General features: G+C 57.0%; 1 protein-coding gene across 1 annotated transcript in view; it reads right to left on the bottom strand.

Moving 5' to 3' along the window:
- Positions 1–3,645: 3,645 nt before the first annotated feature.
- LOC132810331 (adiponectin receptor protein 1-like) overlaps positions 3,646–14,969 on the bottom strand; it is a gene marked incomplete at its 3' end in the record, with an annotated part of 39,414 nt that continues 28,090 nt past the window's right edge. Inside the window, exons 3-4 of the mRNA XM_060822649.1 lie at positions 4,789–4,960; positions 3,646–3,832 (exon numbers count right to left, since the gene is read on the bottom strand). Coding sequence (XP_060678632.1) covers positions 3,646–3,832; positions 4,789–4,960 — 359 coding nt within the window. The remainder of the gene's footprint in view (positions 3,833–4,788; positions 4,961–14,969) is intronic.

Genomic DNA, 14,969 nt, shown 5'->3' with positions numbered 1-14,969 from the left:
CACCCCGAACCCCTCGATTAGATTCTGGTCTGTAACTCCCTGCCGGGGAGCTGTTATTCTGTATATAAACCCCCCCGAACCCCTCGATTAGATTCCAGTCTGTAACTCCCTTCCGGGTATCTGTCATTCTGTATATAAACCACCCCGAACCCCTCGATTAGATTCCAGTCTGTAACTCCCTCCCCGGGGTATCTGTTATTCTGTATATAAACCCCACCCCAAACCCCTCGATTAGATTCCAGTCTGTAACTCCCTCCCGGGGTATCTGTTACTCTGTATATAAACCACCCCGAACCCCTCGATTAGATTCCGGTCTGTAACTGCCTCCCGGGGAGCTGTTATTCTGTATATAAACCACCCCGAACCCCTCGATTAGATTCCAGTCTGTAACCCCCTCCCGGGGAGCTGTTATTCTGTATATAAACCACCCCGAACCCCTCGATTAGATTCCAGTCTGTAACTTCCTCCCGGGGTATCTGTTATTCTGTATATAAACCACCCCGAACTCCTCATTTAGATTCCAGTCTGTAACTCCCTCCCGGGGTATCTGTTATTCTGTATATAAACCCCACCCCGAACCCCTCGATTAGATTCCAGTCTGGAACTCCCTCCCGGGGTATCTGTTATTCTGTATATGAACCCCACCCCGAACCCCTCGATTAGATTCCAGTCTGTAACTCCCTCCCGGGGTATCTGTTATTCAGTATATGAACCCCACCCCGAACCCCTCGATTAGATTCCAGTCTGTAACTCCCTCCCGGTGTATCTGTTATTCTGTATATAAACCACCCCGAACCCCTCGATTAGATTTCAGTCTGTAACTCCCTCCCGGGGTATCTGTTATTCTGTATATACCCCACCCCGAACCCCTCGATTAGATTCCAGTCTGTAACTCCCTCCCGGGGTATCTGTTATTCTGTATATGAACCCCACCCCGAACCCCTCGATTAGATTCCAGTCTGTAACTCCCTCCCGGGGTATCTGTTATTCAGTATATGAACCCCACCCCGAACCCCTCGATTAGATTCCAGTCTGTAACTCCCTCCCGGGGTATCTGTTATTCTGTATATAAACCACCCCGAACCCCTCGATTAGATTTCAGTCTGTAACTCCCTCCCGGGGTATCTGTTATTCTGTATATACCCCACCCCGAACCCCTCGATTAGATTCCAGTCTGTAACTCCCTCCCGGGGAGCTGTTATTCTGAATATAAACCCCACCCAGAATCCCTCAATTAGATTCCAGTCTGTAACTCCCTCCCGGGGTATCAGTTATTCTGTATATAAACCACCCCGAACCCCTCGATTAGATTCCAGTCTGTAGCTCCCTCCCGGGGTATCTGTTATTCTGTATATAAACCCCCCCGAACCCCTCGATTAGATTCCAGTCTGTAACTCCCTCCCGGGGAGCTGTTATTCTGTATATAAACCCCACCCCGAACCCCTCGATTAGATTCTGGTCTGTAACTCCCTGCCGCGGAGCTGTTATTCTGTATATAAACCCCCCCGAACCCCTCGATTAGATTCCAGTCTGTAACTCCCTTCCGGGTATCTGTCATTCTGTATATAAACCACCCCGAACCCCTCGATTAGATTCCAGTCTGTAACTCCCTCCCCGGGGTATCTATTATTCTGTATATAAACCCCACCCCAAACCCCTCGATTAGATTCCAGTCTGTAACTCCCTCCCGGGGTATCTGTTACTCTGTATATAAACCACCCCGAACCCCTCGATTAGATTCCGGTCTGTAACTCCCTCCCGGGGAGCTGTTATTCTGTATATAAACCACCCCGAACCCCTCGATTAGATTCCAGTCTGTAACTCCCTCCCGGGGAGCTGGTATTCTGTATATAAACCACCCCGAACCCCTCGATTAGATTCCAGTCTGTAACTCCCTCCCGGGGTATGTGTTATTCTGTATATAAACCACCCCGAACCCCTCGATTAGATTTCAGTCTGTAACTCCCTCCCGGGGTATCTGTTATTCTGTATATACCCCACCCCGAACCCCTCGATTAGATTCCAGTCTGTAACTCCCTCCCGGGGTATCAGTTATTCTGTATATAATCCACCCCGAACCCCTCGATTAGATTCCAGTCTGTAGCTCCCTCCCGGGGTATCTGTTATTCTGTATATAAACCCCCCCGAACCCCTCGATTAGATTCCAGTCTGTAACTCCCTCCCGGGGAGCTGTTATTCTGTATATAAACCCCACCCCGAACCCCTCGATTAGATTCTGGTCTGTAACTCCCTGCCGCGGAGCTGTTATTCTGTATATAAACCCCCCCGAACCCCTCGATTAGATTCCAGTCTGTAACTCCCTTCCGGGTATCTGTCATTCTGTATATAAACCACCCCGAACCCCTCGATTAGATTCCAGTCTGTAACTCCCTCCCCGGGGTATCTATTATTCTGTATATAAACCCCACCCCAAACCCCTCGATTAGATTCCAGTCTGTAACTCCCTCCCGGGGTATCTGTTACTCTGTATATAAACCACCCCGAACCCCTCGATTAGATTCCGGTCTGTAACTCCCTCCCGGGGAGCTGTTATTCTGTATATAAACCACCCCGAACCCCTCGATTAGATTCCAGTCTGTAACTCCCTCCCGGGGAGCTGGTATTCTGTATATAAACCACCCCGAACCCCTCGATTAGATTCCAGTCTGTAACTCCCTCCCGGGGAGCTGGTATTCTGAATATAAACCCCACCCTGAATCCCTCAATTAGATTCCAGTCTGTAACCCCCTGCCAGGGTATCTGTTATTCTGTATATAAACCACCCCGAACCCCTCGATTAGATTCCGGTCTGTAACTCCCTCCCGGGGTATCTGTTATTCTGTATATAAACCACCCCGAACCCCTCGATTAGATTCCGGTCTGTAACTCCCTCCCGGGGTATCTGTTATTCTGTATATAAACCACCCCGAACCCCTCGATTAGATTCCAGTCTGTAACTCCCTCCCGGGAGCTGTTATTCTGTATATAAACCACCCCGAACCCCTCGATTAGATTCCAGTCTGTAACTCCCTCCCGGGGAGCTGTTATTCTGTATATAAACCACCCCGAACCCCTCGATTAGATTCCGGTCTGTAACTCCCTCCCGGGGTATGTGTTATTCTGTATATAACCCCAACCCGAACCCCTCGATTAGATTCCGGTGTGTAACTCCCTCCCAGGGAGCTGTTATTCTGTATATAAACCACCCCGAACCCCTCGATTAGATTCCAGTCTGTAACTCCCTCCTGGGTATCTGTTATTCTGTATATAAACCACCCGGAACCCCTCGATTAGATTCCAGTCTGTAACTCCCTCCTGGGTATCTGTTATTCTGTATATAAACCACCCCGAACCCCTCGATTAGATTCCAGTCTGTAACTCCCTCCCGGGTATCTGTTATTCTGTATATAAACCACCCCGAACCCCTGGATTAGATTCCAGTCTGTAACTCCCTCCCGGGGTATCTGTTATTCTGTATATAAACCCCACCCCGAACCCCTCGATTAGATTCCGGTCTGTAACTCCCTCCCGGGGTATCTGTTATTCTGTATATAAACCCCACCCCGAACCCCTCGATTAGATTCCGGTCTGTAACTCCCTCCCGGGGGAGCTGTTTTTCCGGTTTCGCTCCCATTCCTGACTTACTTGGAGAAGGTGCGAGAGACCTTCTCGGAATGGCAGTAGACGGTGTGGAAAATCCAGGAGAAGAAGAGGCAGAGGACAGCTCCCAGGAAGAACATCCCGAAGACCACCTTCTCCTGCACGGGTGCGACAAAGTTGATGTTGGGCCGGAACATGTAGAGGACGCCCAGGATCAGGAAGAACAGGAAACCTGGACGGGCGGGAAAGACGCCGGAAAGTGGGGAAACATCAATATTCCACATCTTTATCAGGAGGTGGGCGCGGTATGAGGGCTGTCTGTTTTTAAACAGCACCCTAACCTGCACATCCCTGGGCACTACGGGACAATTTAGCACGGCCAATCCACCCTAACCTGCACATCTCTGGGCACTACGGGACAATTTAGCACGGCCAATCCCACCCTAACCTGCACATCCCTGGGTACTACGGGACAATTTAGCACGGCCAATCCCACCCTAACCTGCACATCTCTGGGCACTACGGGGACAATTTAGCACGGCCAATCCCACCCTAACCCGTACATCCCTGGGCACTACGGGGACAATTTAGCACGGCCAATCCACCCTAACCCGCACATCCCTGGGCACTACGGGGACAATTTAGCACGGCCAATCCCATCCTAACCTGCACATCCCTGGGCACTACGGGGACAATTTAGCACGGCCAATCCCACCCTAACCTGCACATCCCTGGGCACTACGGGGACAATTTAGCACGGCCAATCCCACCCTAACCTGCACATCCCTGGGCACTACGGGGACAATTTCGCACGGCCAACCCACCCTAACCTGCACATCCCTGGGCACTACGGGGACAATTTAGCACGGCCAATCCACCCTAACCTGCACATCCCTGGGCACTACGGGGACAATTTAGCACGGCCAATCCACCCTAACCTGCACATCCCTGGGCACTACGGGGACAATTTAGCACGGCCAATCCACCCTAACCTGCACATCCCTGGGCACTACGGGGACAATTTAGCACGGCCAATCCACCCTAACCTGCACATCCCTGGGCACTACGGGGACAATTTAGCACGGCCAATCCACCCTAACCTGTACATCCCTGGGCACTACGGGGGGTGGGGGGAACCAGGAGGGAGAGACCGGGGGCAGGGTTGTGTGTTGAGAAAGGCCGAGTTACCTATGAGGTGGGTCCAGATGTTCCCGGTCTCCGTGTGGAGGCGGAAGATGCTGCGGAAACACGCTCGGAAACTGGGCATCGGAGGGCGGTGTCCGTGCAGGAGGAAGTCGTTGTCCTTTAGCCAGTCAGGTAGCACATCGTGGGGGATAACCCGCCATCGCCCCTCCCACACCTACAGGGGAGAGAGAGAGAGAGGGGCAGGGCGTGAGGGAGAGCGTCCTTTAGGCAGTTCGGCAACACATCTTGGGGGATATAGGGGGGAACGGGATACAGACCCAGAGGGGGCAGACGGGGATAGAGGGGGAACGGGATACAGACCCAGAGGGGGGAGACGGGGATAGAGGGGGAATGGGATACAGACCCAGAGGGGGGAGACGGGGATAGAGGGGGAATGGGATACAGACCCAGAGGGGGCAGACGGGGATACAGGGGGGAACGGGATACAGACCCAGAGGGGGGAGACGGGGATAGAGGGGGAATGGGATACAGACCCAGAGGGGGGAGACGGGGATAGAGGGGGAACGGGATACAGACCCAGAGGGTGAGACGGGGATAGAGGGGGAACGGGATAAAGACCCAGAGGGGGGAGATGGGGATAGAGGGGGAACGGGATACAGACCCAGAGGGGGGAGACGGGGATAGAGGGGGAACGGGATACAGACCCAGAGGGGGGAGACGGGGATAGAGGGGGAATGGGATACAGACCCAGAGGGGGAGACGGGGATAGAGGGGGAACGGGATAAAGACCCAGAGTGGGGAGATGGGGAGAGAGGGGGAACGGGATAAAGACCCAGAGGGGGGGGACAGGGATAGAGGGGGGAACGGGATAAAGACCCAGAGGGGGGAGACGGGGATAGAGGGGGAACGGGATACAGACCCAGAGGGGGGAGATGGGGATAGAGGGGGAACGGGATAAAGACCCAGAGGGGGGAGACGGGGATAGAGGGGGAACGGGGTACAGACCCAGAGGGGGGAGACGGGGATAGAGGGGGAACGGGATAAAGACCCAGAGGGGGGAGATGGGGATAGAGGGGGAACGGGATAAAGACCCAGAGGGGGGAGACGGGGATAGAGGGGGGAACGGGATAAAGACCCAGAGGGGGAGAGAGGGAGGAGAATCCGGTTGAGAAAGGTCTCAGACATGATGTAATGGGTGAGTAGACACGATTGGCGGAGTGGCCTGTTTGTGCTGGTGTTCGGTGAGCTGTGTGTGCCAGTGTTTGGAGTGAGTACCTTCTGAAAACCGGTGAGTAGGAGCAGACTGGCTTTCTTCCTCAGCCTGAGGCCGGAGCTCTCTCCCTCAGCGTCTGGGAGCTCCTCACTCTCACTGTCATCCTCTCCGGGCTGCTGACAGCTCGGGCACTGCTCTGTCTCACACACACACACACACGCACACAGGCACACACGCACACAGGCACACACACACACGCACACACACACACAGGCACGGGCACACACACACACACACACACACACACACACACAGGCACAGGCACACAGGCACGGGCACACACACACACACACACACACACACACACAGGCACACGCACACACGCACACAGGCACACGCGCACACACACAGGCACGGGCACACACACACACACACATACAGGCACGGGCACACACACACACATACAGGCACGGACACACACAGACACACACACACACATACAGGCACGGGCACACACACACACACATACAGGCACGGGCACACACACACACACACAGGCATGCGCACACAGGCACACATATACACACACACACACGCATACACATACACACAGGCATGCACACACACACACACACATACACACAGACACAGGCATACACAGACACAGGCACGCGCACACACACACACAGAGGCACGCGTGTGCACACACACACAGGCACGCGTGCGCACACACACACGCACACAGAGGCACGCGTGTGCACACACACAGGCACGCGTACGCACACACAGGCACGCGCGCGCACGCACACACATACACACACACACACACACACACACACAGATGCAAGGTCACATCATTAAACCCCACCAATGCTGAGTATGAGAGCTTGTCAAACATTCACAATACTGCGGGGCAGCACCATCTCTCTGTGTGTCTGTCAGTCCCCATGGGGTGTACTAATGTAGGCACATTACTGCACACACACCCACACCCACACACACACACACTCTCACACACACACACACACACACACACACACACACACACACACACACACACACACACACACACACACCCAGGCTCACTACAGCAACCTGGCCTGCGCTGTGGGTCAGACCCTCACCCCCCACACACACTCCCACACACCCCCATATACTCGCACACACCGACACACCCCCATACACTCGCACACACCAACACACTCCCACACACCCCCATACACTCGCACACACCAACACACTCCCACACACCCCCATACACTCGCACACACACACACCGACACACTCCCACACACACGACACACTCCCACACACCCCACACACTCCCACACACACACACACTGACACACCCCCCCACACACGACACACTCCCACACACCCCCACACACACATCGACACACTCCCACACACACACCGACACACTCCCACACACCCTCACACACTCCAACACACCCCCACACACACACCGACACACTCCCACACACCCTCACACACTCCCACACCCCCCCACACACACACCGACACAACACACTCCCACACACCCTCACACACTCCAACACACTCCCACACACTCACCGACACACTCCCACACACCCCCACACACTCCCACACACACACACCGACACACTCCCACACACACCGACACCCCAACACACTCCCACACACACACCGACACACTCCCACACACACCCCGACACACTCCCACACACCCCCACACACTCCCACACACACACCGACACACTCCCACACACCCTCACACACTCCCACACACACACCGACACACTCCCACACACCCCCACACACTCCCACACACACACCGACACACTCCCACACACCCTCACACACTCCCACATACACACCGACACACTCCCACACACCCCAACACACTCCCACACACCCCCACACACTCCCACACACACACCGACACACTCCCACACACCCTCACACACTCCCACACACCCTCACACACTCCCACATACACACCGACACACTCCCACACACCCCAACACACTCCCACACACCCCCACACACTCCCACACACACACCGACACACTCCCACACACACCGACACACTCCCACACACCCTCACACACTCCCACATACACACCGACACGCTCCCACACACCCCAACACACTCCCACACACCCCCACACACTCCCACACACACACCGACACACTCCCACACACACCGACACCCCAACACACTCTCACACACACCGACACACTCCCACACACACACCGACACACTCCCACACACCCCCACACACTCCCACACACACACCGACACACTCCCACACACCCTCACACACTCCAACACACCCTCACACACACCGACACACTCCCACACCCCCACACACTCCCACACACACACCGACACACTCCCACACACACCGACACCCCAACACACTCCCACACACTCTCACACACACACCGACACACTCCCACACACACCGACACACTCCCACACACCCCCACACACTCCCACACACACACCGACACACTCCCACACACCCTCACACACTCCCACACACTCACCGACACACTCCCACACCCCCCCACACACTCCCACACACACACCGACACACTCCCACACACCCTCACACACACCGACACACTCCCACACACCCCCACACACTCCCACACACACACCGACACACTCCCACACACCCTCACACACTCCCACATACACACCGACACACTCCCACACACCCCAACACACTCCCACACACCCCCACACACTCCCACACACTCCCACACACACACCGACACACTCCCACACACCCTCACACACTCCCACACACTCACCGACACACTCCCACACACCCCCACACACTCCCACATACACACCGACACACTCCCACACACCCCAACACACTCCCACACACCCCACACACACCGACACACTCCCACACACACACCGACACCCCAACACACTCCCACACACACACCGACACACTCCCACACACACACCGACACACTCCCACACACCCCCACACACTCCCACACACCCCCACACACTCCAACACACCCTCACACACACCGACACACTCCCACACACCCTCACACACTCCAACACACCCTCACACACACCGACACACTCCCACACACACACCGACACACCCCCACACACTCCCACACACACACCGACACCCCCCCACACACACACCGACACACTCCCACACACACTCCAACACACCCTCACACACACACCGACACACCCCCACACACACACCGACACACTCCCACACACCCCAACACACTCCCACACACCCCAACACACTCCCACACACCCACCGACACCCCAACACACCCCCACACACTCCCACACACTCCCACACACACACCGACACACTCCCACACACCCTCACACACTCCAACACACCCCCACACACACACCGACACACTCCCACACACCCTCACACACTCCAACACACCCCCACACACACTCCAACACACCCCCACACACACACCCTCACACATTCCAACACACCCCCACACACACACCGACACACCCCCACACACTCCCACACACACACCGACACACTCCCACACACACACCGACACACCCCCACACACTCCCACACACACACCGACACACTCCCACACACTCCCACACACACACTGACACACTCCCACACACACACCGACACACTCCCACACACACACCGACACTCCCACACACTCCAACACACCCCCACACACTCACCGACACTCCCACACACACACCGACACCCCCCCACACACTCCCACACACACACCGACACCCCCCCCCACACTCACCGACACACCCTCACACACACCGACACACTCCCACACACTCCCACACACACATCGACACACTCCCACACACACACCGACACACTCCCACACACCCCCACACACTCCCACACACTCACCGACACTCCCACACACTCCCACACACTCCAACACACCCCCCCACACACACACCGACACACTCCCACACACACACCGACACACTCCCACACACCCTCACACACGCCCACAACACACACCGACACCCCAACACACTCCCACAAACATCCACACACACACCGACACACTCCCACACACACCGACACACTCCCACACACCCCCATACACTCCCACACACACACCGACACACTCCCACACACACACCGACACACCCCCACACACCCTCACACACCCCAACACACCCCCACACACACACCGACACACTCCCACACACACACCGACACACTCCCACACACCCTCACACACACACCGACACACTCCCACACACACTCCCACACACTCCCACACACCCCCACACACACACCGACACACTCCCACACACACACCGACACACTCCCACACACACACCGACACACACCCACACACTCCCACACACACACCGACACACCCCAACACACCCCCACACACACACCGACACACTCCCACACACTCCCACACACACCGACACACTCCCACACACCCTCACACACACACCGACACACCCCCACACACTCCCACACACACACCGACACACTCCCACACACACACCGACACACCCCCACACACACACCAACACACCCCCACACACTCCCACACACACACCGACACACCCCCACACACACACTGACACACTCCCACACACACACCGACACACTCCCACACACCCTCACACACTCCAACACACCCCCACACACACACCGACACACCCCCACACACCCTCACACACTCCAACACACCCCCACACACACACCGACACACTCCCACACACTCACCGACACACCCTCACACACACCGACACACTCCCACACACACACCGACACACTCCCACACACACACCGACACACTCCCACACACCCTCACACACTCCCACACACTCACCGACACTCCCACACACTCCCACACACTCCAACACACCCCCCCACACACACACCGACACACTCCCACACACACACCGACACACTCCCACACACCCTCACACACGCCCACAACACACACCGACACCCCAACACACTCCCACAAACATCCACACACACACCGACACACTCCCACACACACCGACACACTCCCACACACCCCCACACACTCCCACACACACACCGACACACTCCCACACACACACCGACACACCCCCACACACCCTCACACACTCCAACACACCCCCACACACACACCGACACACTCCCACACACTCCCACACACACCGACACACTCCCACACACCCTCACACACACATCGACACACTCCCACACACCCTCACACACACACCGACACACTCCCACACACACACCGACACACTCCCACACACCCTCACACACACACCGACACACCCCCACACACTCCCACACACCCCCACACACACACCGACACACTCCCACACACACACCGACACACTCCCACACACTCCCACACACACACCGACACACCCCAACACACTCCCCACACACACCGACACACTCCCACACACACACCGACACACCCCCACCCACTCCCACACACACACCGACACACTCCCACACACACACCGACACACCCCCACACACTCCCACACACACACCGACACACCCCCACACACACACCGACACACTCCCACACACACACCGACACACTCCCACACACCCTCACACACTCCAACACACCCACACACACACCGACACACCCCCACACACCCTCACACACTCCAACACACCCACACACACACACCGACACACCCCCACACACTCCCACACACACACCGACACACTCCCACACACACACCGACACACTCCCACACACACACACACACACCCACACACCACACACACACCGACACACACCCACACACCCCCACACACACCCACACACACACACACACACTCCCACACACACACCACACACCACACACACTCTACCCACACACACACAACACACACCCACACACACACCGAGACACACACACACACCCACACACACTCCAACACACACACACACCCACACACACCCCCACAACACACACTCACACACAACACACCCACACACACACACACCGACTCACACACACACACACCCACACACACACACACACTCACACACACACACACACCCCCACACCACACACACACACACTCCCACACACACCCACACACACACCACACACTCCACACACACCCACACACTCACACACACACCACACACTCCACACACACACACACAACACACTCCCACACACCCACACACACTCCCACACACCCACACACACCCCACACACACCACAACACACCCCCACACACACACCGACACACTCCCACACACCCTCACACACACCGACACACTCCCACACACACACACCGACATACTCCCACACACCCTCACACACACCGACACACTCACAAACACACTCCCACACACACACACCGACAGTCCCACACACAAACTCCCACACACACACACAGACACCCCCCCCACACGACACACTCCCACACACCCCCACACACTCCCACACACCCCCACACACACACCGACACACTCCCACACACCCTCACGCACTCCAACACACCCCCACACACACACCGACACCCCAACACACTCCCACACACCCTCACACACTCCAACACACACCCACACACACACCGACACACTCCCACACACTCCCACACACACACCGACACACTGACACACTCCCACACACACACCGACACACTCCCACACACCCTCACACACTCCCACACACCCCCACACACACACCGACACACTCCCACACACCCTCACACACATACCGACACAGTCCCACACACCCTCACACACTCCAACACACACCCACACACACACCGACACACTCCCACACACTCCCACACACACACCGACACACTGACACACTCCCACACACACACCGACACACTCCCACACACCCTAACACACTCCCACACACACACCGACACACTCCCACACACCCTCACACTCCCACACACACACCGACACACTCCCACACACCCTCACACACTCACCCCCACACCCCTCACACACACACCGACACACTCCCACACACCCTCACACACACCGACACACTCACAAACACACTCCCACACACACACACCGACAGTCCCACACACAAACTCCCACACACACACACTGACACACCATCCCACACACGACACACTCCCACACACCCCCACACACACATCAACACACTCCCACACACACACCGACACACTCCCACACACCCTCACACACTCCAACACACCCCCACACACACACCGACACACTCCCACACACCCTCACACACTCCAACACACTCCCACACACACACCGACACACCCCCACACACCCTCACACACACACCGACACACCCTCACACACACACCGACACACTCCCACACACACACCGACACACTCCCACACACCCTCACACACACACCGACACACTCCCACACACACACCGACACACTCCCACACACACACCGACACACACACTGACACACTCCCACACACCCTCACACACACACCGACACACTCCCACACACCCTCACACACACCGACACACTCACAAACACACTCCCACACACACACACCAACAGTCCCACACACAAACTCCCACACACACACACTGACACACCCCCCACACACGACACACTCCCACACACCCCCACACACACCGACGCACTCCCACACACACTCCGACGCACTCCCACACACACACCGACACACTCCCACACACCCTCACACACACCGACACACTCCCACACACCCCCACACACTCCCACACACCCCCACACATCCTCACACACTCCCATATACCCTCACACAGTCCCACACACACACCGACACACTCCCACACACACACCGACACACCCCCACACACCCTCACACACTCCCACACACCCTCACACACACCGACACACTCCCACACACCCCCACACACTCCCACACTCCCTCACACACTCCCTCACACACCGACACACTCCCACACACCCTCACACACTCCCACACACACACCGACACACTCCCACACACACACCGACACACTCCCACACACCCCCACACACTCCCACACACACACCAACACACTCCCACACGCCCCCACACACCGACACACACTCCCACACACCCTCACACACTCCCACACTCCCTCACACACTCCCACACACACACCGACACACTCCCACACACCCTCACACACTCCCACACACACACCGACACACTCCCACACACCCTCACACACTCCCACACACCCTCACACACTCCCACACACACACCGACACACTCCCACACCCCCACACACTCCCACACACACACCGACACACTCCCACACACACACCGACACACTCCCACACACCGACACACACTCCCACACACCCCCACACACCCTCACACACTCCCACACACACACCGACACACTCCCACACACCCTCACACACTCCCACACACCCCCACACACCCTCACACACTCCCACACACACACCGACACACTCCCACACACCCTCACACACTCCCACACACCCCCACACACTCCCACACACCCTCACACACTCCCACACACACACCAACACACTCCCACACACCCCCACACACTGCCACACACCCTCACACACTCCCTCACACACTCCCACACACACACCGACACACTCCCACACTCCCTCACACACTCCCACACACACACCGACACACTCCCACACACCCCCACACACTGCCACACACCCTCACACACTCCCACACACACCGACACACTCCCACACACCCCCACACACTCCCACACACCCTCACACACTCCCACACACACCCTCACACACTCCCACACACACACCGACACACTCCCACACACCCCCACACACCCTCACACACTCCCACACACACACCGACACACTCCCACACACCCCCACACACTCCCACACACCCTCACACACTCCCACACACACACCGACACACTCCCACACACCCCCACACACCCTCACACACTCCCACACACACACCGACACACTCCCACACACCCCCACACACTCCCACACACCCTCACACACTCCCACACACACACCGACACACTCCCACACACACACCGACACACTCC

Source organism: Hemiscyllium ocellatum, unplaced genomic scaffold (assembly GCF_020745735.1).
Source record: "Hemiscyllium ocellatum isolate sHemOce1 unplaced genomic scaffold, sHemOce1.pat.X.cur. scaffold_1634_pat_ctg1, whole genome shotgun sequence".
Taxonomy (NCBI): domain Eukaryota; kingdom Metazoa; phylum Chordata; class Chondrichthyes; order Orectolobiformes; family Hemiscylliidae; genus Hemiscyllium; species Hemiscyllium ocellatum.
The sequence above is the reverse complement of the archived record's forward strand: the minus strand, read 5'-3'. Positions and strand labels throughout refer to the sequence as shown.